The sequence below is a fragment of the Amborella trichopoda genome, chromosome 1 (assembly GCF_054954075.1).
Source record: "Amborella trichopoda isolate Santa Cruz 75 chromosome 1, AtrichopodaSantaCruz75HAP2 v2.0, whole genome shotgun sequence".
NCBI classification, from domain to species: Eukaryota; Viridiplantae; Streptophyta; class Magnoliopsida; order Amborellales; family Amborellaceae; genus Amborella; species Amborella trichopoda.
In genome coordinates this window covers 57587257-57613198 of record NC_142336.1, presented here as the reverse complement: position 1 = coordinate 57613198, position 25942 = coordinate 57587257, and the positions used below count along the sequence as shown (strand labels likewise).

Genomic DNA, 25942 nt, shown 5'->3' with positions numbered 1-25942 from the left:
GAGTCTACCACGAAATAAGATGGAAAATTAAGGTTTTGTACGAAATGTTCTCCATATCTTATATATGGGAGGTGCCATTTAAAAAGGTATTCCATATTGTTTTAAGGGAAAAGTTTATATAAGGTTGCAACCTTAAAATATAGAATCACATATCTACCTCAAAAATCTATCAAAAATGTTGTTTTAATGTTAAAAAAACCCTCTAATCAATCATCTCGACATTGAGATGTATGAATATGAAAAAAAAAAAAGTTTTTGAGTCCCGAAAATAGCGCATCTTGTAACACATTATCTAAACTGTCACTTTCAAGATTTTCATATATTTATAGATCTACTTGATTTTAACTATTTTTGGAATTTAAAATTTTCTAATTACGTATGAAAATAGATTTTAAGATAATATTAAGAATTTTTTATAACAAAATTATATAATAAATTTTTAAGATGCGCCTTAATTGGATTGTTTAAGGTTGCATCCTTATAGAAACCGCACCCTTGTTTTAATGCTTTACGTTTATGTTGCCAAACTAAAAGCAATGCTGGGATTATGCACAAATTAAAACAATAACAAGAATTGCATAGTTTAAACATAAAAAAGGGATAAAAATCCTGAGCTAATTTACCGATCTTGAATGAGAGTATGTGTATTTTGTCAAATTGCTCTTTTTAAATAAGTTATTTTGCATTTGTTCATGTCCTAGATATGGCCCCTCGTTTCGGGAACAAGCTGAAAAGACAAAAGAAAAAAAGAAAAGAAGGGCAAATAATATTGATATTCTCCCCAACATCCTTCATTTCAATTTTTTCTATAATTTTTTTAAGGGTTTTGTAGGTTGTATCACTTGTGGTGTAAACCCTTAAAATGCTCAATATTTTTGAACATTTAGATACCCTTATCGTATAGTATAATAACTTTTTGTTTCGGGGTATTTTAAGCAATTAGTCAATGGTGAACTATAAATTCTTCATAGAAACAAAATCATTTATTAATAATAGCGGACAATGACATCACCGATATGGTATGTGACATCACCACAAAATGCATTAATTGTTTTTAACTACTAATAAAATACCACTACTTTTTATAAAAATATCCATTCTATCTACGATTCTAAATGACAAAAAATACCCCTACTTGAAAAAATTTGTATTACAATTCAACGGTATTTTAGTGTCAAAAGTTGAACACTTTAAAGGTATACACCACTAAGTGGTGTAGCCTAATAAAACCTTTTTGTTAATACTTGTCTACATATATCCAAAGTGCCTCTACTTCGGATTCTGAAGTTTTTTTGTTTTAGCATTGACTCTGAAGTTGAGTTTGGGAGAGTTTAAAGTTGAGTATTCCAATAACTTGGCATCATGAGGGTGTCAATTTCTAACTTTCATTTGAAACTTCATCTTCGGATCTTGTTATGAGAGGTTTTTGTCATTAACATAATTTTTTGAGAAAATATCTCCATATATTTTATTTTTAAGTTTCATTTCACGATAGACTTGAGGTTTTAGAAGATATCTCGAGGCATAAAAATTGTAGATTTTATTTCTAATCCCCTGAGCTACTTTAATCATGTTTTTTTTGGGTCGAACAAATCTAAAAAGACATGTCTTTTCTAAAAGCCATCCTCCCAAGTTCTCTCTTTTTCTCTCCTCACATCCCTTCTCTTTCTCTCCCAGTCTTTCTTATCTCTAACCTTTCACTCTCTCTCCTCCCGCTTTCTCTCTCTTCATATTTTCCATCTCTCATATCACTCTCTCTTTCCTCCCAACTATATAAAAAGTATCACACTCTCTCTCCTCCTTACTCTTTGTCTCCACATTTTCCATCTCTCCACTCACTCTCTCTCCTCCCAAAAACATAATAAGTATCACTCTTTCTATCTACATTTTACATCTCTCCTCATACTCTCTCCTCCCAAATACACAATATCATTCTTTCTCTCCACATTTCTCAACGCTCCTCTCACTCTCTCTTCTCCCAAATATACAGTAAGTATACACAGAGAAAGAGAGACGTTTCCCATATATCCCTTCACTCCCTTTCCTCCCAAATACATAATAAGCATCACTATTTCTCTCTACATTTCCCATCTCTCTTCATACTCTCTCCTCCCAAATGTACAGTAAGTATCACTCTTTCTCTCTACATTTCTCAATTCTCATCTCACTCTCTCTCCTCCCAAATACACAAAAAGTATACAGAGAGAAAAAGAGATGTTTCCCATATCTCCCTTCACTCCCTCTCCCGAATACATAATAAGTATATGATCTCTCCCCTCTCTCTCTCATCCCAAATACACATTAAGTATATAGAAATAAACTCACTCTCTCTCCTCCAAAATACACAATAAGTATATGATCTCTCCCCTCGCTCTCTCTCATCCCAAATATATACTAAGTATACGGAAAGAAAGATAAATGTTTGGATAAACACAAAAAAATACACAATAAGTATATGGAGAGAGGAAAATATACAATAAGTATACAGAGAGAAAGATAAATGTTGCGATAAATACATGGAGAGAGATAGGTGTTTGGTGGTGAGAGGCTACTGGGAGAAGAGAGAGATGTTTGTATGAATGGAGAGAGAGGTATTTGGATAAATAGGGAAGAAAGGGAGAGAGGTATTTGGATAAACACAAAAGAAAATAGATGTTTGGTAGTGAGAGATTATTCAAAGGAGAGAGAGAGGTATTTGAATCAACACGAGATGAGAGAGAGAATGAAACACATAGCAAGATAGAGAAAAAAGAAGTTTGGAGTATATAAATGGAGAGAGAAGGGATTGGATTTAAAAACAACATGTCTTTATCACATTTGTTTTGGTTAAAAAATAGGTTTAAAATAGCAAGGGGTTGAAAGATATTGTTTGAAACCTTAGGTTTATTAATAAATGAAATCTAAAAATAAGAGATATGGAGATATTTCCCTAATTTTTTCTCAAGATCCAAAGTTGTCCAAAATCTTAAACACAACTTCAAGATTCAAGGTCTACGAGCAATTTGAGAACAAAATGGGTGAAGAATATAATGACAACGAAAAGTTTATATAAGGTTGCAACCTTAAAATGTAGAACTACGGATGCACCTAAAAAATCCATCGAAAAATGTTGTTTCAGTATTGAAAAATCTTCTGATTGATCATCTCGACGTCGAGATGTATGACTACGAAACATAAAAGGATTTTGAGTATCATAAATAGTGCATCTTAGAACATACTATCTACACCGTCCATTTTCAATATTTCATATGTTTGTAGATCTACTTGATTTTGACCATTTTTGAAATTTAAAATTTATAATTAGATATAAAAATAGATTTTGAGATCATTCTAAGACATTTTACATCAACATTATATATTATGAAAAAATTTGAAGGTGCACCTTAGTTGGATTATTTAAGATTGCAACTTTATGGAAACCACACCCTAATAACAAACTTTTAAAATAATAATTTATATTTTAAATTACTCGATAAAAATTTGATGGGTCAATAGTCCACCTATATTGCTATACATTTTAAGTGCCCTAACTATAATAAGGTTTACTCTTTTATAAATATCGGTGATTTGGGGGATATGCGACAAAATGAAATGCGCACGGGATGGTGTCAGTGATCAGTACAGAATCAGAAAAGCCACGCCACCGTCATTTAACTTGCACTTGCAATGGGTACTTCGGTCTTTTTACACCATTTTGACTTGGGTGTGGTTTGCTTAGAGCCTAGGCTCTACACAATCAAATTAGAGCCTACTTTCCAATAATATTGAGAAATATGGTTTCAATATTAAAAATATTTGTGATAGCCTTACAATAGATTTTCATATTTATTTATAAATTTTAAAGATTAAAAAATAGTGTAGATCGACATATTTATGAAAACTTGAAAATTTTGAAAATTGACGGTTAAAAAATAAATCACAAAATACACTATTTTCAAAACTTGAAATCCATTTTTTTCTCATCTCCATGCATCTTGATATCGAGATGATCAATTTAAAGATATTTCGGCATCAAAACAACCTCTTCTAGTGTAATTTTTGAGATAGGCTCAAATTTGTTTCGTTTAGAACCCCGCTCTATATAAACTTTTCCCTTTAGATATTTTTGTTTGACCGAATCATCCTAGCTTTCCCTGCAGCACCTAAATCATTAGCAGCAAAGACCCAAAAAAAAACTTTTTGTACCAATTCCCAAATTACGCGTACGACTTGCCGAAAAATCGGGTTTGGTGCGGCCGCGGATCTATTGTACCTGGTGATGCGGCATCATAGAATCCCGCCAAAAGTTTGGGTTTGGCGCCATATATTCTTATATCGAATTTTTCTACCCTGCAAAAATGTAACTTGGAACCTGATGCGAAGTAAAGGTGAAGGATTTAAATGTATGGTCCAAAAAATGTATTACGATATAAGTTTATTTTAAGAGTTAAGAATCTTCTTTTTGTTTGTCATGTTAGAAATGAAAATCATTTTTATGATTGTCAAATATGAGATGATTTATTTTGTAGGTTTTTCAAAGCTAAAATTGCATTTTCTGACAAAACTTGAAATATGATTTCGTAGAGTGAAAATAATTCAAAATACCAGACGAATACTTTGTTGCAGGCGAACCTTTAGCGCAGTCCAAATATACCAACAAAAAAAAAAAAAAAAAATTAAAGTATGCCCCATTTAAGTCCACAAAAAGGTGCTTCATTAGAGGTTTCATGTTATTATTTGTTTTGTAATTTACTAATATTGGGCTTATTTTATTTTTATTTTGATTTTTTTTTATCATAGATTCTTTCATTGTTTATAACATATGGAATTATCATAAATTAATAGTATTATCACTATTTAATTTGTATAATAGAGTATTTATAGAATAAGATAATAATTAAAAATGTTATATCAATTGTGTGTGTGTGTATATATATATATTTACACACTTACTGGGGAATGATTCCATGCAACGGTTATATAGTAGTATAATGCAACCATCTTTAAAAACCATATTAGAGACATTTGTTTGACACAAATTTTTAAATGTACATTCTTTTCATTATGAAGAACAATCACAAAAATTTTTGTTTTGAAAAAATGCTCTAGAAAGTTTTCATTCTAGCCCAATTAATTTAAGCCATCCATTTTATTGAGATCGTTAGATATAGGTCTCAGAAGGATTTTTTTATTCCCGAAATTTTTATATAGCATTATCATCATTAGATTAATAATGCCAAACATGAAAAATGTGATTTTGAATTCGTTAAGGCCTAGATCTTGAAGTTCTCCAAATGGATGGTCGAGATTCATCGTTGGATGGGTACTAATAGGATTGACTATAAGGATGAATAGAATGTGTGTGCAAAATTTTGGGTCATATAAATGCTAAAAATATTATTTTTTAGAGGTGTGGTTGCATTATACTACTATACAACCGTTGCATTAGATCATTTCCCATACTTGATAGTTAACCAAATTTTACTTAATTTTGTTATTGTATTATAATATAAAAATATGAAGATATCATCATCCGAGCTTTACTCCGCTATTTGGGATGGGCAAAAAATATGTGGACAAAATATAGAAGATAAATATTGGCTGGTATATAAATATGAAATTAAAACATCAAAAAATAAAGATAAAAGTTTATATAAAGCTGAAACCTTAAAAATATCATTAAAGTGCATCTCAAAAATCTATTTTGATGTTGTAAAATGCCTCAAATAAATCATCTCGACACAAAAAAGTATTAATATATATAAAAAGAGATTTTGAGTATCAAAATAATACATTTGCAACGCATTATGCGTATCTTCAATTTGAAGATTTTTATATTTTTATAGATCTACGTGATTTGAACCTTTTGTTAAAGTTTCCATTTCTATAATTAGATATAGATTTTCCCTCGAAAATTTTGACAACAAAATTATATCTAAAGATAGTGGGTGTGGTTTCTATAAGCTCGCAACCTTAAACAATCCAAGTAAGGTTGCAAATATAAAATCTAGAGGTGTACCTTATTTATTTTGATAGTTCAAGGATGCACCCTCGTCTAAACCGCATCTAAAAATAAAAATAAAAATAAAAATAAAAGTAAAAGATAAAAGATAAAAGATAAAAGATAAAAGATAAAAGAGGATCTATTGAAACATAAAATAGATTCTAGCACAAACAAGGTATAATTACAAATAGGAAATATAAATTGAAAAATTTCCACAAAAATTGAGAAATTTTAATGTTTCTCCAAACTTCCGTGGCATTTTCCTGATTTTCCAAATTTTTGCTTGCAGGCCCCTTTTCTCTCTCTGGTTTTTCCCATTCTATTATCCTTCAATTCCTAGAGAGAGATGGAGTCTGGTTGTAAATCTGGAGAGAGAAAAGAGAGCGGGCGGAAATGTAGAAGAGAGAGAGGGAGCTCGTTGGTAATTCTATGAGAGAGAAACCCTAGGACTCTATGGCTCTGTAGAATTGAGAGGAGCTCCAATGGCTGTTAGAGTTATGGCTAAAAAGGAGCTTCTGGTTTGTTGGAGACGATTAGTGGAATTTGAAGACCAAGCAGCAGATGATTCTAGTAAAATTAAGCGTTTTCGCAAGACTAAGGAAGAATGGTAACCCTAATCTCCTGTTTTTGTTTTTCTTAATAAAAAATACGTTTTTTTTTTTCGTTCTCTTGCAGTTTTTTTACTAGCTGGAGTGATATTTTGTATCATTGGTGCAATTTGTAATGATAGAGGTGACGAATTTGAATATTGCTTCTTGGGTGGGTGATTAGCTTTTATAGTTGGAAATTGTTTTTATTTGATTGGTATTCACATGCACATGATTTATATAATGGGATGCGTTTGAACCTAATGTAGTTAAAACCGGGTTAGAATAGAATGTTGTTTTGTTGGTTTGAATGATTATTATTTTTTTAAACTTTCATTTCACAGCAGAGCCCTTTTCAATTGTATCTTTTAAATTAATCAAATTGTTTACTTTCCGGTTAATCTTAGCAAGATTGATATAAGATTGACAGTGTGATGTATACTGTTTTGTGGTTGTTTGTTTCAAAGGTGGGTGATTAACTCTTAGAAAATAGAAAACAAGAAGGTTGCCTAGTTAACTACCCTTTTTATTTTTTATGAAATTGAACTTTGCTTCTTGCAATCCTTGTATAGCAACCAATGTTACGACCCTTTTTCTTTTTTATGAAATTAAACTTTGCTTCTTGCAATCCTTCTATAGCAACCAATGTTCAGAAACATGGCTCGGACTTGGGACTTGGCAGGGTACCAAGTCTGAGTCGTGCATGCTGATTCGGCCAAGTCTGAACAAATTATAATACTAAAATGTAGGAACCCAGCTGAATATGGCTGGTTTCTACTCAATTCAGCTTGAGTCCGTGTAAGTTGGGTGATCCTAATGGACTCACCTGAGTTTCAGAACACTGATAGCAAGTCCGAGCCTCGACAGGGTACCAGTTGTGCATGCTGATTTGGCTGAGTCTTTCAGGGATTCGGCCGAGTCTGAACAAATTATAATACTAAAATGTAGGAACCCAGCTGAGTTTGGCTGGTTTCTACTCAACTCGGCTTGAGTCTGTGTAAGTCGGGTGATCCTAATGGACTCGCCTGAGTTTCAGAACACTGATAGCAAACATCTGATTCTTTGGATTCGTTGTCTGCTTGAGTTGATTGAAATTTGTAAATTCTTTATGTGTATTTCCCAATCTTCTTCTTAATCATCTTAAATGTTGCCCATGTGAATTGGAAAGAATTCTGTTGGTTTTGGTCATATATCACTAACTTTATTTATTATCCTTTTTCATTGTTTCTGTTTTATCTTGTTGGAGCCATGATGCGATAAATATGTTTCAGCATAATACTTTGGGCGTTAAAATTGTTCTATGCAGGTTCTCAGATGCTTTCAACTATTTGATTCAATTGTCCGTGGAAAACCATATATGGTGTGGCAATCGGGAACTAATGGGCCCTCTTCTTGAGACCTTCCATGACTATTCAAAGGATGAGAACGATAATTCACCATTAAAAGATCTCTACCAGAGGATCTCTTTGGAACTAAGGAGATGTGCCCAGTGCATTACTCAGCACCATGAAGCTCAAGAAATGTATAGAAAGGATTTCGATCTAGATACTGTGCAGCCTCTTCTTAATATTTTACAAACCCTTGATGAAGAAAGGGTGACTGAGCACCTTAAGGAGATCAACTCAAAAGTTACTAGGAGAGAATATGATCCTGAGAAAGACCATGCTGAAGTTGCATGTGTTTTGTTTGAAGTATGCTTGGTCAAACTGAAACTTTTTTTTTTCATTTTTGAACTGCTATTTCAAACTGAAAGTATCTATTGCATTTGTTGCATGTTAAAATAATATGATGTACGGCTCTGCTATCTATGATGAAAATATTCATTTAGATATGCTAAAGCTAATTGCGTTTGTGTTTGCAAGATGTAATTTTTATTCCTAGGAATGACTAGCAACTATTCCACTAAATTTTGTCTTGTTCTGTAGAACTTGATGAAGAAAATGATCACCGCTAATAGTAATGGTACCATTTCAATTGCCTTGTTACATGATTACCAGTGGAAAATTCTAGAATCATTGCGGATTTGAACTATTGATAATGTTGTTATTGTTTTTTAACATTTTTTTTATCCAAAACTATCGTGAAGGACTTTGCGGTTTTCGGCATTGATATTCAATTCATTTATTTGATTATCATTGCTCTGCATTTGTATGGGTACACTGCATAGATACCTAGGATCTATTTTTCCCATTTCTGAAATATCTGAGTACCAGTACTGGGAATTGCTGCGAAACTTCTCGAAAATTGTTTCGAAAACTTCCCTGAAACACATTCCTAGCAGCCTCCAAACCACATTTAAGTACTCTAGAAACTGTTTGTAGGGCCTCTAGATGCAACCAACCCCCACCCCCCCTTTTCTTCTTTTTCTCCCTTTCTTGTTCTTTTCTAGTTCTCTTTTGCCCAACGTATTTTGTTTTGGAGCAGACAACTTTCAGGTGTTGTCTGTCTTACATTTTCGTCATAGGCTTATTTATATTTTGTTCTATGAGAAAATATTGGTTATTCTGTTTCCTTAGATTGTATAGATGATTCACAAGTTACAGATGATCCAATATTATTGAATATTTGTGCTACTTACGAACCCGATATCTTGTTGGATTGTATTGCTTTCCTTCCAGGTGTTGATGTTTCCTACTTTGCTCGATGACCATTCATTGGTAAATGAGTTTCAACCTTTCATAGAAGCAATGGATAGTTCACATAAACTGACTTTGGCTGTTAATCAAAAATATCCGGTAATCAAATTCTTGTCCACTTATATGCATGATGGAATTCTTTTTTCCTGCATGGTTTATTCTTCATTTACAGTGTTCCAAAATTTGGCCGCTTGGCTGCCTAAGTGGCCAGGAGGCCTTAGCGAATCGAATTCGCCTTCGTGGGCACCTCACGCAGACATGTGCGTGGACGCCTGCCCAGACGCTCACCTAGGTCCGCCGTCTGCCTAGTCGGGACACTTGGCAAAAATTGAGAGAAAAAAAAAGAAGTAAAAAAGAAGATCTTTAGAAAAAGATCTTCTCTCTCTACCTATAGTGCTCCTCTCTCTCTCTCTGCATAGACATTAATGAGCATTTAATGCTGGGACAACTCATCCCCACACACTAAAATATAAGTCTATCCATTTAATATATAAAAGTATTCATTTAATAATCAATGCTTCATCAACTGCACATCTCTCTCTCTCTCTCAAAGCAAGGACATCAATTCTACCTTATACTTGTTCTCTCCCCCAGCTCTCCAGATATGAAAATCATTAATAAGCATTTATTGCAAGGACAACCCATCCCGACACACACTAAAATATGAATTTATTCATTTAATGTATAAATATGTGCATTCAAAAATTAATGTTCTAGTCCACTGAACCTCTTGCTTTCCATATATAACACCTCCTCCCCCCCCCGGTTCTTTTTCTCTCTATGTGTATCTCTCTAAATTTAATACCCAACTCCTGGCATCTTGGGTGGCTGAACCTTTTACAACATTGTTCATTTATAAATGGATCTTTATTCTTCCTTGTAGTTTAAGATGATATTATGACATGTTCACCAGGGTGTCTATGCTCTTCTTTTCCTTAAAAGCGAAAAGGTGCGAGCAATTGGTCATCACCTTGCTGGATGTATGGGAAAGTTGAGGTAATACCTATTCTCAATCATCTCGATATGGTTGGACATAGATTTTTTCTAATGAGATCATGCTACCTTGTTACTAGGTAGCCAAAGTTTTGATCTTGAGAAACCCCTTTAGTTAGCACTATAGCTATTGAAGAGTTTGCTGTCTATATGTGCCAGAGTTGGCTTCTTGATGATGTTGGTGATGTAAATCTTTTGTGACCATATTCCTTTTTTAATAGTAAAAAAAAAAATGTGATAACATTTTTTTTCCTTGTTAGTCGTTTGCTGTTGGTATCTCATTTTGGTATGGTGTGGGTGGGGTTATGATGTAACTTTTTGAACAGACTTAGCTAAAGGCCTAAAGCCTGTTTATGGGGCAAATGAGTTTCTTATTGTACCTTAACATGCATAATGTCCATGTCCACTTACAAAGTATTGGCTTATTGACGACATCGCCACCTGCACAAACACGCTCCCTTATTTTCTGATCATAAACTGGGGAGTTGTATTGGAGATAGATCCAAAGGATGTGATAGTGGCTTCTTGTGTTTTGCTCCTAAAGCTATACTTCTTGCCCTTAATTATGTTGCTGAAAGAATCTTTTCATGCTTGTTGTTTTCATAACATGAACATGAACCTTTCTAATTGTTGTGGTGGAGAGACTTAACTTTGCTTAAATAAAATGAATTTGTGATAATGAAATTGTCCTTTAAAAATGTATAGCTGGATTTAAAAAATCCGCATCATGAATAATGTGACTCTTATTTTTTGTTGTAGTTAATCCCATATGATATTTCATGTGTTCTAGGAAAGCAGAAGATTTGGAGCCCCTGCAGCCTTTGCTGAAAAAGTGCATAGGATTTTTGGAGACAGAAGTTCTGACCTCTACTTTGGACACTTCAAGACCCAGAGTGCAGTTTGAACGCTTAACTGTTTGGCTAGGAATCAAAGTCTTGTACGTGAAGCATATTCAGCTTATGCCCAATTTTGAGTAGTTTTTTAATTCTGGATACTTATATAGCTTCTTTGTAACCCTCGTTTGTGATCTAAAGGCTTGGTTTCTTGGAGCCTCTGGCATTTGAAGAAGGGATACTTGAAAGACATCCTACTTTTCTCAGTATCGTTCTTAACCATGTTAGTGATGATACATTGGAATTCACTCATGCAGTTACTTGTCTCAAATTTCTCTTCGAAACTCTTGGTAGGTTCAAGGCTTTTATTTATTTATTTATTTATTTTTATTTTAGCTGTAAGTGAGGGATGCAATTCGGTTTAACTAAGAATTTTTTTTCCTTGTTTTCTTTATATATTTTTGGGTCTGCTTTTAGGATGCAAACTTTGGTTGAGGACTCCATTCTCCCCTAGTGTAATGCGAAATACATTATTGGGTCAATGTTTTCACACCAGAAGCGAGAAAAGCCATAATCAAATATTTGATCTTTTTCAGCCATTTCTGCAGGCATGTCCATAAATTTTTGAGTATATTTTTAGTTTAGCAATATGTAGCTGGACTTCCTTGTCTTGTACTATTTAGTTTCTCCATAGAATTGCTTGTCTTTCGAGTTCTTGTTGTTTTGGAAATGAAAGTATACCATCAGTTTCTAACTATCAAAAACAAACAATGTTTGTCAGTCCCTTGAGTCCCTTCAAGATGGCGAGCATGAAAGACAGCGCAGGCATTTTATTTATTTTCTCCTCCATCAAGTAACACAGGGCAGTAATTTCAGTTTTCTAATGAGAAAAAAGGCTCGAAAGGTTTGTTCACTTCCTTTCCTTGCTTTACTTCTTCGTATCACTTTGCAAGATGTTTAGTATTATGTACCAGAGTAGTGTGGTTGTGAATTGAAAAATTTATTTACAGTTAACATGCCCTTGCTCTTCTCTTTACAATGTCAGTATATATATTCTCGTATCTAATTTCCTTTTGCTGTTTGTTGCAAGACTGTATTTTCAGATAGCTTTTCAAATCATAGATCGTGGTTATAAGATGAACCCTCCATGCCCGCCTTCTGAATGTTCGCATGTGTGGTATGTTGACATCGAATTATCTTTGTTAAAATTACGAATTGTTTTGGATCCTTAGTGCGCTTCTTGTGTGACCTTCTGAAATTCTTCCCTTTTATTTTATCTCTCTTTTGTTTCTACGACTAAGTATTCACTCATAGATGTTTCTGTCAATTTCTACATGGAGATCTATACAAACTGTTTGTTTTTTCCCCTTTGTTTCCTTCATGATTAACTTTATTAGTGGGTAAGAAAGGGCAATCTCATAAATCTTCTGTAGGCCATCCGTGGTTCTCTTAGGATTATAAACCTCCTAAAAGCCTTCCTCTTGATATGCAGAGAGCCCTCATTCAAAAGCTTGAAGAAATACAAAACAAATAAGTAATAAGAAAGCATCTCCATTTTCCATATCTATACTACTCTCTGATCTCCTTCCTAAAAGGACCCCATGGTATCCCCCGATGAACTAAATATCAGAATTCTCTCTGGACTCACTCAAGAAATAATAGGGTGAATTTGAGACTCGGCGTTGTCTTATAGACTTGACCAAGACCCGGGGGTTTTCCAAATGTAGTTAATTTGGCAAGTTCTAAGGCACTGCTCTTCCAAGTGTTTCATTGCTTTCCCTCCTCAAGTTGTACTTGGCACAACCTACAAAACCCCTGGCCGTACCCCTTTCGATGTTACTCTCAATCCTTGCTCCTCTATTTAACTGATGTCCTCTTCTATTTGAGTTATTTTCCTTCTATGCCCATGGGCCTTCGCTACCGTTCTGTCTAACGGCTTCTTCCGTTAGTATGGATTAGCGATATATTTAATAGGGGGATTCTTCCTTGATGTTTTTATAAGGATTACAGGGTTGATAACTTTCTTCTTTTTCCCGTCTGATTATAATGAGATTCTCTTTTCCTTTTGTAAATTTTTTTTGTCTTTATCTGTTTCTCCTGGAACATTTATTATTTTCTACTAGTTCATGTCAATCCATCTCTTTCTTATGGATACATGTGTTCGATTGTACAGGGGGCCTTCCTTGGTGTGCTCTTTGAAGGATTCTTCTCTTCACAAATCTCTTCGTGAGCCGGCTTTTGATCTTATTCGTACCATCATAATCACCGATGCAGCTGCTTTAATTTCTCTGAAACTCAAGTGCCACACGTGCCCTAGTCCTGTTAATAGTATGTCTTTTGATTTAAATGATGATGAAGATGACCTCCCTTTTGATCATGATGTAGAAGAGACTGAAAACAGTTGCTGGGCTGAATTTAGTTCTTTGGGAAAAGTAGCCTCTCGAGAATGCAATGAGTGGATATGCATTCCTCTTCTATGGTTGGAAGTTTTAGTGGAAACGGATCCATCTGCGCTTCCCATGTCATTTTCCAAGGCTGTTTTTTGGGCCTTATCTCGTTTTTCTGTTGTTGAACCCGAGGATAGTGTTGACAGTACTCTTTCTGTGAGGGATTGGATATTCTCTCATGCCAAACATATCTCAGCTTCATTTAATTGGGATATTCCTAAGGGTTGCGATGACGGTGGAGCTGGCAAGGAGTCAAAAAATTCAGTCAATTCATCAACATCATGTATCATATTGATAAGAATGCTTAAGAGGTTGCTTTTCGTTGAATCTTCTGCTCTCCCCAGCATTTCCTATGGGGAAGGTATACCAAATCGACTGTGGGAAATTCAAAGTACATAGGGTCACACCAGCCATTGAATGGTAGATGCTGATGGAGAGAGGGACCCACCAGAATAGGACATAACCCAATTGTGGGTTCCACTCTCTCTCCATTGTTATCCATCTTTTCATTGAATGGTGATTACCTAATTGGCTATGGTTTTTCTACAGTCCATTGGATCTGCTACGTAATAATGCATGTAATTGATATTCACATGTTTTATACTGTTATTGAATCATTCACTATGTTATTTATTAAGATGGACTCATCTGGCAGTATTCTGCTCGATTACAGGTGTGCCGCACATTTCGTTACAAAATTAGAACAAGGTGAACTTCTGAAACAGTGGGCATGGGAGCCAAGGATGGCTGAGTGCTTAATCCTTTTGCTTGTAGATACAAATGATGTAAGAGGGTGGTTATTGGCTTGTAAATGAAATCGGAAGCTTTTTTTTCTCTTTAACTTTCTTTCAAATACCAGTATGGATAAAGCAGTATTATTGTTGATACAGAATGTGAGGCAAGTTGATCGGTTTATTCTGGAACACCTTTCAAATTCACGATGTCTTGCAAGTGGTTTGCACTTCCTTTGTTCTACTGTTGTTTCCTTGTCAGCAATCTTTGTGGGTCTGCGCTATGCTATGAAACTGGTTGGTATCTAACATGCATCACAGCAGTTATTGTATGTTGAGAAAATTTCTAGACTCATTTATCAACCTCTTTTGTAGGGGTCTTTATGATAATCTCAATCATGTATTTGTTTATTCATTTTTGTTTCAATTATTTTGAGCTTCCTTCCTCGATTTGTTCACTATGTATCCGCATGTATTTCCCACAATTTATTATTTTCAAAAGTTGGTGCTGAATTTATATAGCATCATTAAGAAGGTCTTGGATACTCTTACGAGAATGTTGTGTGACTGTTCCTGTAATGAGTAGTGGTTGTTTTGGACAAAAATACCAGCTTGTTTGTGATAATGAGTTTATTCATTGTATTTTATCAGTCTTTGAATTTATGGTACAATGGAATTATCTTTTCACGAATTCTTAGTTTGAAATGCCTTGGTTGTTGTTATTAAGTTTCTTTGCACAATTATCTGTTTATATATAGTTTATACAATGGCTTAAGAAGAATGTGCTGGTGTATTTTGTGATCCAGATATCCCCTTCCTACTTGTTACTTTTGCTTTTAGTATTATCATCATCATCATCATCATCATCGTCATCATCATCATCATAGCCTTTTCCCAACTAATTGCGGTCGGCTTTGCTTGTAATATCATATTTTAGTATTGTTTTTCTTAAGCATATTATTTAAGATTTCTATTCAAGCGTTGCAGTCTTGCTCGTAGAAAAATGCTACAGAGAAGAAAAAAAGAAGAAGTTATTTTTGTTACTACATGTTTTTATCCCGTGGAGGTAGCTGTTTAATAACTTTACGAATTAGGCATCTGTCGTTTGTGAGTATTCACTGGAAACTTTAATTTAATATTCCTTTTTACCTTATGTTTTTATCTATTTTCTTGATGGGTTACCTTTATTGCCAAACACAGAGATCTTTTGAGAGTTTTAGTGTATAGAAAATGCTAAAACAATGGAAAAGACTCCCACACCCAAATCTGGGTCAAGATGTCAAAAGATATTGTTGGCTAATGGGAACAGTTCTCTAAAGAGCTGGTGGTTTTTAGGTCTCCTCCAAGACATATAGTATATTCTAAAGTCCAATTGATGCCACCATATTTTTTAGAGTCTCATTTTAACTTAGCAGTGCTGAGAATCCAAATTTTTTCTGCACTTCTCTCCTGAGCTTGTGCATTACCAACTGCCAACTGAAGTGGGACCTGATTTTTTCAAAGAGCTGCCGTCAGAGTTAAGTGGTCCTTTCTAAAGGAACCTGTGCCTTCTCCCCTTCCACTGGGGAGAGCTTCATTGCCAACTAGTGGCCTCCAGTTTCTCATAGGCTTTCTACCCTAAATGCCCTAAACATCTTTTAATGATCACAAGAACAATTTTTTTGGATTTGAACTCACATGTGCTTCGTGTTGCAAACCTCCAACCAGAAATAGAGTCTGCATCATTTTTTAATGGCATTATCTGTTTTGAGATTATGTTCTTTGTCAAGATAGAAGTTTAAGTCTAGGTTATATGATTATGAACAATGTTGTGTTGTTATTACAAATTCTTTGTTTGACAATAAATTGTTAACCACCCTACGTAGCAGACGGGATAATATCTAGTGTGCAAGCCTTCATGATGCTTGTTTCCATGATGCTACCATCTCACGAACCAGAATGCATTTTGACGCTTCCCCTGTCGCACTTTTATCTTGTGTCTTCTTTGCTACCATGGTTCTGAGATCAAAATAGTTTTCTTTCTATTATTCTCTTTATCTTGGAGATTTATTTTCGAATGTGTTCTTTCTACTTAGGTGCCAAATGTGTAATCCTTCTGTTCTTACTTTTTATAACTCCTATATTATTCAGGTGCAAGCTGAATCTCTTCTATCAAATTTTCATTATTTACATCACCTATTCTTCGTTGTTGGCAAACTACTCAAGGATTCAGTTACAAGGGGCTCAAATGCAACTGCATATTCAGCAAATGACTCAAGTTCCAAGTTTCAATTTGATGGGGGTTTCTTGTGGCAGCCAAAAATATATGACATTGCAACAACTTCGGAAGATTCAGCGAATATTGTGGAAAAGAAGAATTGGAACAAGTTCTACTGTTTGGTGTCAGCAATTGTTTGGCCTGCTCTATTGAAGTGCTTGACAGAAGGAAAGGAATTTATTGATTGCAAAAATACACAGGTCTCATGATGGACAACCATTTTCTCTATTTGTCAATTATTCATATTGGGTAAAATATAAATGATAAATGTAATCCGTAGTCTTTGAATTAATCTTGAGTTTTTTGATAATTTATATAATTTCTATATTTTGCTATCTTTGTTTGTTGCCATTGGGGGAGAACCTGCATTAAATGAGTAGAATTCTAGATATTAAAATAAGGACCATAACAAATTCAACAGAAACATGGTTGTCCTCTGACCATATCCTTTGGGAGGTGTGAATACTAGCTCTTCAGCCATGGAGGGTGGCTAGAATGGGATGTAACTTTTGGATTTTTATCCTGCTATTTAGTATTTTTTTTTGTTTTATAATGTTTATTTTTGTTGTCTAGATGACCTGTGTTCGTATACTGGAGATTCTTCCTGTTGTTTGTGAAAGAATCAGAACTTCTGAATTCCCGCTCTACGCTGGTTCTGAAGTTACAGTGCGTAGTTTCTTTGACTTCAAATGGCTTCATGATCTGATTGATTGGGGAAAATCATCACTTATTGTGATCAATAAGCATTGGAAGCAGTCTCTCATTTCTCTGTTGAATTTATTCAAAACGTCAGGCTGCAATAATTTTGGACTTCTTATCAATACTATTGAGTCACTTCCTTCTTTAGGTTAGACTTTCCCCCCTCTATTATTGATAAGTTTGAAACATGTCCAGTTTATTGTTTGTAAGTTTCAACTGTGAGTTATTCCTCTGCACTCCATTTGTAACAGGTTCTAAAGTGGATGAGTTACAAGAGCAAGTTTCGAGACTAGCCGTTTCATTATCACAGGAGGCTGAGAATGCAGTTGGAAGGAAAACCCTGAAGGAAAATAGTTTTGTTTTGGGACGTTGGCCCTCTTTGAAAAGAAACCAAGTTGCTCACATTGCTGCTGTGGACCTGGCACCAGAGAAAACCTCAGAAAAAGAGGTTATTGTTCTTTCTGATGATGAAATGGAAGAAAGTATTCTCTTCAAAATGCAAGGGAAGAAGCATGTCGGCTACAATGCTTTAGATACTAAGAGGGATCACCACTCATCAAGAGAGAGGCAGAGGGCTTCTCAAACTACTGCTGCTCCTAGAGATGCATTTGCTTCTCCTTGCTCGTCAAAAGATTTAGACAGTGAAAAAGTAGATTCCCTCAAACCAAGAGACCTTGCATCTCTACCAGAATGCACAATGAATCAGCCTGATTCATTGTTCACTAGCTCCATTAATGAATGTCTTAGCTCTTTCAGTTCAAATTCAGATGTCAGGCAGAAGAATTCCATGAAAAATTCTGAAAATAGCCCAGGCAGTGATTCCTTGATAAAAGAGATAGTATGTGCTATTGAAGAGCCAAAGGAGCATGCCTTAAATTTTGTGGGTCACCCGCTTTTGTTGTCAAGGAAGCCTAGTGCCCTCGTTCCTAAACGCCAAGTTATTCAACTTGAAATGCTTTCCAATCATAAATCACATAGATCAGATGGAACTGTTCAAAGATTTAGGCCTCCAAGGCTGGACGATTGGTACAAACCAATTTTGGAATTAGATTATTTTTCATTGGTAAGGTTAGGTGCTGGGAATGAAGATGAGATTCCTAACCTTACCGACTTAAAAGAGGTGCCTGTTTGTTTTCAATCTCCTGAGCATTATGTGGAGGTTTTCAGGCCATTTGTTTTGGAAGAGTTCAAAGCCCAACTGCTAAGCTCATATGCTGATACATCCTCATTAGATGACATGTGCTCTGGAACAGTACGCCTCGTGTCAGTTGAACGGATTGATGATTTCCATCTTATTCGTTGCATCCCTGGTGACCGGGAATCTGCTGTGTTCAGAGGCTGTTATGAAAATGATTTGGTTTTGCTAACACGTCAGCCCTTTCAAAATGCACCTCAAAATGTTCATATGGTTGGAAAGGTATTAATTTATGATATCGAATGTGGGAAGTTATGCCCTAACCCAATAGAGATGGCATACATTATCACATGGCCAGCCATTGTCTGTTCCTTCTGATGGACACAGCAGATTAACACTAGTGGTGCCCACCAGGACATTCACCCTGGTACATTAATCTCCATTGTCTATCATCGGGAGCATATAGTGGATGCCCATTTGGTGCACCATGTACCACACTCTGTTGGATTATGACATACTTTTCTTTTGAATATTGTAAGAGTTTGACTGCATGCTATAAATTGTTCTAGGAAAGTCGCAATGAGGGTTGAACGAATTAGGTAACCTATTATTTCATTTCTGGTTCCACAACTTACTTGATTCAGTCTGAAACCAATTCATGTTCTTAAGGTCTGCAATAGCCCAATACATCACAATTTGGAATGATCAGTTTTAGTGCTTCTTTCTTATGAAAATAAAGTAGTCAAACATTTTATGATCATCTGATTTTTTTTTCAGACAAAAAATGTGATCGCCTATGGTATTCTCTTATGGATTAAATAGTTTGTAACTCAATGACTTGTACTCCCATCCCAGGTTGAGAGGCGGGAGAGAGACAATAAGACAAGGTCAAGTGTTTTAGTGATCCGTTTTTATCTTCAGAATGGCTGTTCACGCTTGAATAAAGTGAAGAGGCTGCTTATTGAACGAAGCAAATGGCATGTAACTCGTATAATGAGCATTACTCCTCAGCTTAGGGAATTCCAAGCTCTTTCGTCGTTAAAGGACATCCCTATCCTTCCAATAATCTTGAGCCCAAGTGATTGTGCTCAGGTTTGTAATGAACCTCGAAAGATAGATTTGGGCAAGCTGTCACAGTCTTTGCAGCAAAAGCTGAAATCATCCTTCAACGAAAGTCAGCTCCAAGCTGTTACTGCTGCTCTGGAAACTAGTGACTCAAATGATGTTACAAAACTCTCTCTTATCCAGGGACCTCCAGGTTTGAGCTGCAACGACTTGCTCTCTATATGAAGTTTTCCTTGGGGAATAATACTATTGCCATGGGCTGTATTATATGGTACTCCGAGGCTCATACACCAGCAGCTATACCCACCAATTGATGGCCGGACATTAACTGGAATTGGGATCCACAGGCCATACATCAGTGGGAGTGGATTGTGGATGAGCCTTGGACTGCCATATTCCATAGTCAATTGGATTATAGAATCTTTCCTTTTTTTTCCTTCTTCTTGGAGGATTTAATAATTGTTGTAATCTTGTGATTGAACTTGGTATATCCTTTTGGAAAATAGTTTTCCAAATAAAGCTTAAAAACTTGGACTTAACTTGGGACTTGACCTGGTCCTGAGGCAAGTCAAATTGGGGGAAGTCAGCAATAACTCAATGTGACCCAGCTAAATGGGAAATGAAGAAAAAAATAATGAACTTATAAGGATTTATTGTTTCTTTAAAACTGGTTACTGGGTTATTGGGTGAGTCCAGAGTCTCATGGCTGACTTTTTACAGTGTCTTACTGTTTTATAACAAGTACTTCTTGCTTCTTAGAGGAAAAGTTAAAGGGCTAATTGTTTTTAAATATTATAATTGTAAATCAGTTCTGAATTAATGATTTTATAACGGAGTTTGTTCAAAGTTTAAACCTGTTTTTTTACAGGCACAGGGAAGACTAAGACAGTAGTTGCTATTGTGAGTGCAATGCTTTCTTTGGGTGATGCACTGAGGAGTCATGCATCAAGTGATAAGACTGGTGGCAGCTCAGAGCCAACCAGTAGTACATACTCTAGGCCTAGAGCACAGCAATCAAGCCAAGATGCTCAAGCTGCAAGAGCTTGGCATGATGCTGCACTTGCTCGACAATTAGTTAAAGATGAGGAGAAGGGCAATTCTTCCCCTTCAGAAAGATACAAAAGAGGAAGAGTCCTCATTTGTGCTCAGTCTAATGCAGCTGTGGATGAATTGGTTTCAAGAATTACCGATGAGGGCCTCTATAATTCTGATGGGAATTTATATATGCCTTACTTGGTTAGGGTTGGGAATGTGAAAACTGTGCACCCAAGTTCCATGCCCTATTTTATAAATACACTTGTTGAGCAAAGACTGGCAGAGCAGAAGATGAATGTGGATGATGGAGATGATGACATTATCATGGATTCTTCCATGGTTCTTCGTTCTAAATTGGAAAAATTGGTTGAGACTATCCAATTATGTGAAGCCAAACGTGCTGATATTCGAGAAGGTAATAATAAATTAGAGGTCAAGAGGGCTTCTGAAAATGGAGTTACTGAAGATAGTGAAGTCCAGGAAATGACAGAGGCTGCAATTGACGTGAGGCTTAAAAGCTTGTATGGTCAAAAGAAGGCAATCTACGTGGAGCTTGCTGCTTCTCAGGCACGAGAGAAGAAGTCCTTTGAAGATAACAAAGCTATCAAGCATGATATGAGGAAATTAATCTTAAAGGAAGCTGAAGTAGTAGTGACTACTCTTAGTGGGTGTGGTGGGGATCTTTATATCACTTGCACAGAATCTATATCTCGGAGTCGTTATGGAAGCCCTTCTGAAGATTCTCTATTCGATGCTGTTTTGATAGATGAAGCTGCTCAGGTGCTTTGCGTATCTCTCATGCATACATCACTTTGCGCCATTTATTAGCTCACATCCAAGCACAAACATATAGATGTTCACATCCATGCGCAAACATATAGTTAGATAAATGGATTGGTATAGATTGAAATGGATAGATGGATGGATAAAAAAATACATGGATAGATAAATAGATGAGTAGATGGATGAATTGATAATAGTGTGTTTGCAGTAGGTTATCATGAGTACATGTTTTTTTAAAATGTGGATAGATTTGCTGCTCCATAATTAGTTATGGAAAATATGTTATTTTCTAAAAGCTGACAGATTTACTGCTCCATTTATTTTGTACAATAATTTTGGCAAGAGGGTTAGAATCCTTTCCAAATCTTATGTAAGCTAGCCTTAAAAAGCGGCTTTTTACCGATTTTTATTACACTTAAGGCATTGGTGAATGCTTGGGGTAACCCTGGCATTGACCGCTGTAGGAGAAAAATGGAAAGTGCAGAATTGCATTGTATTTTCACTTTTGCAAATGGAGCCTAGGCATTGACCACTGTAGGAAATAAATGGAAACTGCAGAATTACATAATATTTTCACTTTCCCAAACAATTTTTTTTTAGCCTAACTATCTCGGAAAGTATACCTATAATCCAATGGACTGTTGGAATATCATAGCGCAATGGGTGATCTCCATCCATTGAAGTGAGTAATGACTCAATGTACTGTGGTTTTTAAACAGTTCATCTCATTAAAATACACCTTCCCTGTATATGATTAGCACGGATTTTTGGTTACTATTTTTTTGCTGTACTAGCTTTCTGAGCTTTCTAACTGAACTGATTGCTTTCCCTATTTTTCTTCCCTGCTTGTAGGCTCTGGAACCAGCAACTCTGATTCCTCTTCAACTTTTGAAGACCAGCCGAACCAAATGTATAATGGTAATTGGACTTCTTGCTTGCAACCCATATTGCAATAAGAGAGTAACTTACGGAAACTAAGTGAAACTTGGAATATATCTGTTTCTGAAGGTTGGTGATCCTAAGCAGCTTCCTGCAACAGTTTTGTCTAATGTTGCTAGCAAATTTCTTTACGAGTGTAGCATGTTTGAGCGCTTGCAAAGAGCTGGGTTCCCTGTCACAATGCTTAAGACACAGGTAAAGAAAATGGTTCTGTTACTTTTACTGAAAATACAAGGGATTTGTTTTGTTTGCTGCATTGATCCTGGGTTGTGTCCATCTTTTTCAGTACCGAATGCATCCAGAGATATCCATGTTCCCTTCGATGCATTTTTATGATAGAAAGCTTTTGAATGGTAGTCAGATGATTAGCAAATCGGCATCCTTTCATGAGAACTCATACCTTGGACCATATATCTTCTTTGATGTCATTGATGGCCAGGAGCATTGTGGAAAGAGTTCCAATGCTCTCTCCCTTTGTAATGAATCTGAGGCAGATGCTGCAATTGAGTTACTGTGGTTCTTCAAGAAAAGGTAATGGCTGCACCTTCATGGGGTAAAAGAAAGCTATAGTTGCATGAATAACAAAGGAAAGGGGAAGCTTTCTCAAGGTTCTGTTGGTTTGATGAATCCTAGTTGGAGTGAGATCAAGGTTGCTCCATTTTGCCTACTAAAAAATTGTTGCCCCTAAGATTGTCGTTGGTCTGAAATAGGAACTGCACAGGGATCGACTTTTGACTGATTTGAAACATTTTTCTGCAATTAGTAAAGGAAATAGAAACAAATTTATTTGGCCAATCTGGACCATTTTCAAGAACTGATTGGATTGGCCAGCAAATTTATTATTTGACTCGACCATTTATTATTTTTTGATAACATTGGTTATCAAAGTGTAAGCTTACTTTAATCCAAATGACTGGAGAAACTCATCCATTTTGTCATCACCTTCCAATGAAATAATCTGTGGAGATGGAGAGAGAGTATTGCCCACCCTTGGGCTCATGCCTTGTCGTAGGGCCTCCTTTCTCTCCTTAACCATCCATTGCATTGTATGATGATGACCCAAATGGAGTCTGGTTTCCATTGTCCATCCTATGTAGGATCCTCTTCCATTTGTGAAGCATTCACTAATTTTGATTCATTTTTGTACAGGTATCCATCTGAGTTTGTTCGTGGAAGGATTGGCATAATAACGCCATACAAAAGTCAGGTCTCTCTCTTACGGTCTCGTTTTGTTAGTGCATTTGGACCAAGTGCTTTGGATGATGTCGAATTTAATACTGTTGATGGATTTCAAGGCCGTGAAGTTGATGTGCTAATACTCTCCACCGTAAGGGCTTCAGAGCAAAACAACAAAGAAGTGAGCATGAGTTCAAGCAGCATCGGTTTTGTTGCAGATGTGAGGAGAATGAATGTGGCTTTGACTCGGGCTAAGCGCTCTCTATGGGTGTTTGGTAATAGAAGGACGTTGAAAACCAACCTCCATTGGGAAGCTCTTATTAGGAATGCTGAAGAAAGGAGCCTTATTGTAGCAATAGAAAAGCCTTATGACTCATTTTTTAGGAAGAGGAAAGACGACAGACATGCAAACATCCAAGGTGTCAAGTCTCGCAAGGAAAGTAATGATTTAACGAGAAATGAACAGGATCGAGTAACCAAGAGTGTGAGTGCACAATTCTCATCCAATTCTATTGAAACTGATGGTAAGTGTGTGAGTTCTGCAGTTCATGGACATGATGTGAGATTAAGAGATTCCCCACATGAAAGGGATCATAGGGAACACAGGCCTAGAAAGGATGTAAAGACATCTGTACCAGCAACATATGGACGTCATCATGAGCATAGAGGTAAAACGGTCACTGTAAATGAGAGGAGAGAGATCAGAGAAAATCATGATGATATGTCTAGTACTGGGGACACTCAGAAGGGGGAAGGTCGGTTTGATAGGTCGCAATCTGAGATGCCTAGAGTGAATGCACACTCAAAATCTGAAAAGATAAAAGTAGATGGTGAAGCTTCTAGCTCAAATGAGGTGAAAGGAGGTGCATCAGCTTTGGAAGATATTTTGATTGTTGATTCCAGTCAACAAGACTCTAGCACAACGAATGGTAAGGGAGAGGAAGGGGTTCAAGGTCAGGCATCAAATATTGATGCTGCCAAGGATTCAATCATTACACGAAAGAGGCAGAGGGAGGCTGTTGATGCTCTATTATCGAGTTCTCTCATTTCTAACAAGAAGCCCGAAACCTCCAAGCTTGCCTCCATCACAAGACCCCCTTCTTCTGCGATGGATGGTAGAAATACCATTAAGCCTTCGAAGCCAAGCAAAGGTAAGGCTTCCCTTTCAAATATATGAATCTTTTTTGTTTGTTTTCCTGTATGCTATAGGATGCTTCATATAGATTCATTTATAATTGTACATTCTTTTATTCGTTACATGTTTTTCTGATTTTCCTTGTCTCAATATGTTTTTGTATTGCTTCTGATTTTTTTTACTTATCATTTATTTGTTTAAAGTTGTAACGTTGCAAATGTTATAAAGTTTCAAAGAACAATGTTATGTCTGGCCATCTATTCTGTATATCTTACCCTAACTAGGGCTAAAATCTTAAAATCTTCTTCTTTTCTATGTGCATATGAGTTTTGACAACCTAGACATGAACTCAATGAAGTACACAATGAAGTCAAACTGTGGCTTATTTAATATTACATGCTTTCATGTCAATTACCAATCATTTAAATCTACTTGTCAATGTACTGAGCAATCTTGTACTGAGCAATCTATTCCTAATATGTGGCTTTTTTGAGAAATTGCTTGAACTTGACAGGTCCCCTTAAAATCCGTCAACTACAAGGAACAACTGAAATGCCTCTCCCTAAAGCTCATCATCCAGAACATGGTGTCAAGGGTTCATCAAGTGGCATCAACTTGGATAGAGAGTGGAAAAGTTTTAATGATCTTCGGCAGGACTAGAAACGACCTTAGCCCATGGTCCAATTCCATCACCATTCATCTATTGCCAAGAATGCTGGGGAAGAAATGAAATCTTGGTAAACTTAGAACACTCTAGAAGGTGGCATTGACATGATTCTCCCTTAAAAGGGTTTGGAATCTGGTATTCACCTACCAACCTTCTGTATATTACTCCTTTTGAGTGCTTAGCCTGTACAGTAAAATCTTTTTATTCCTAGATGTTACAGAAGTTTTGGGGCCCATTTTTGTTGGGAAGCTAGTGTAAGGCAAGTTTAGCTAAGATAGTTATAGAGTGCTCTCTGTTCAGGTCCCCTGTATTATAAGTTATAACATGCCGTTCTCACCTCAATGAAATGCTATTTTCATGTGAAGGGTACCTCCTGTATTTCATAGGTACTTTATTTTGTTGTGGGTTTCTTGTATTTTAGAAAGCTGGTCCAAGAATGGAGATTAGGTTGTGCTCCCTTTAGCTGATATTGCAAGATGTGATACTTTTTGTTTATGTTATGTTGCTTGACCATGTCTGGCTGTTATATTACTAAAGTATACTTGAGGCTTGTGCAAATTCTTTTTTGCAAGTGATCCCAAATCTTTCTTCACATGGCGAAGTCCATTATCATTGCCGATATGACAATTATGATCCACATTGTACAGGATAAGGATACGGAAATCCTCATGACCATGGGGCATGTGGGAATGAGGATCACCGGCATCCACTCAATGGTTCAGATGGTGATGGAGAGTGGTATCCACCATCAAAGCTGTCCTGCTGTAATATGTCTTACTCTTTCTCCATCACCATTCATCCGATTGATTGGATGGTGGTGGCCTTCATGACCACATATTCC

At 36.0% G+C, this 25942-nt stretch overlaps 1 protein-coding gene across 3 annotated transcripts; it reads left to right on the top strand.

Moving 5' to 3' along the window:
- The first annotated feature begins 6172 nt into the window (after positions 1–6172).
- Positions 6173–25465, top strand: LOC18440734 (P-loop containing nucleoside triphosphate hydrolases superfamily protein). Of its 3 annotated transcripts, XM_006850872.4 has the most exons (22): positions 6173–6590; positions 7877–8261; positions 9189–9305; positions 10120–10202; positions 10990–11136; positions 11234–11382; positions 11510–11640; positions 11814–11936; positions 12136–12209; positions 13206–13790; positions 14153–14264; positions 14370–14507; positions 16341–16667; positions 17041–17314; positions 17418–18583; positions 19157–19559; positions 20235–21181; positions 22037–22102; positions 22193–22318; positions 22410–22654; positions 23273–24450; positions 24949–25465. In XM_006850872.4, exons 1-22 carry the CDS (start codon positions 6466–6468, stop codon positions 25092–25094), a joined length of 7047 nt encoding a protein of 2348 aa, XP_006850935.1. In that variant the 5' UTR covers positions 6173–6465; the 3' UTR covers positions 25095–25465. The 3 variants fall into 3 exon arrangements, with proteins under 3 accessions (XP_006850935.1, XP_020526987.1, XP_088704465.1); XM_020671328.2 differs by lacking the exons at positions 6173–6590; positions 7877–8261; positions 9189–9305; ... (2 more) ...; positions 11234–11382; positions 11510–11640 and having other exon boundaries at positions 11817–11936; positions 12123–12209; XM_088848339.1 differs by lacking the exons at positions 6173–6590; positions 7877–8261; positions 9189–9305; ... (4 more) ...; positions 11814–11936; positions 12136–12209 and having other exon boundaries at positions 13703–13840.
- The last annotated feature ends 477 nt before the right edge of the window (positions 25466–25942 follow it).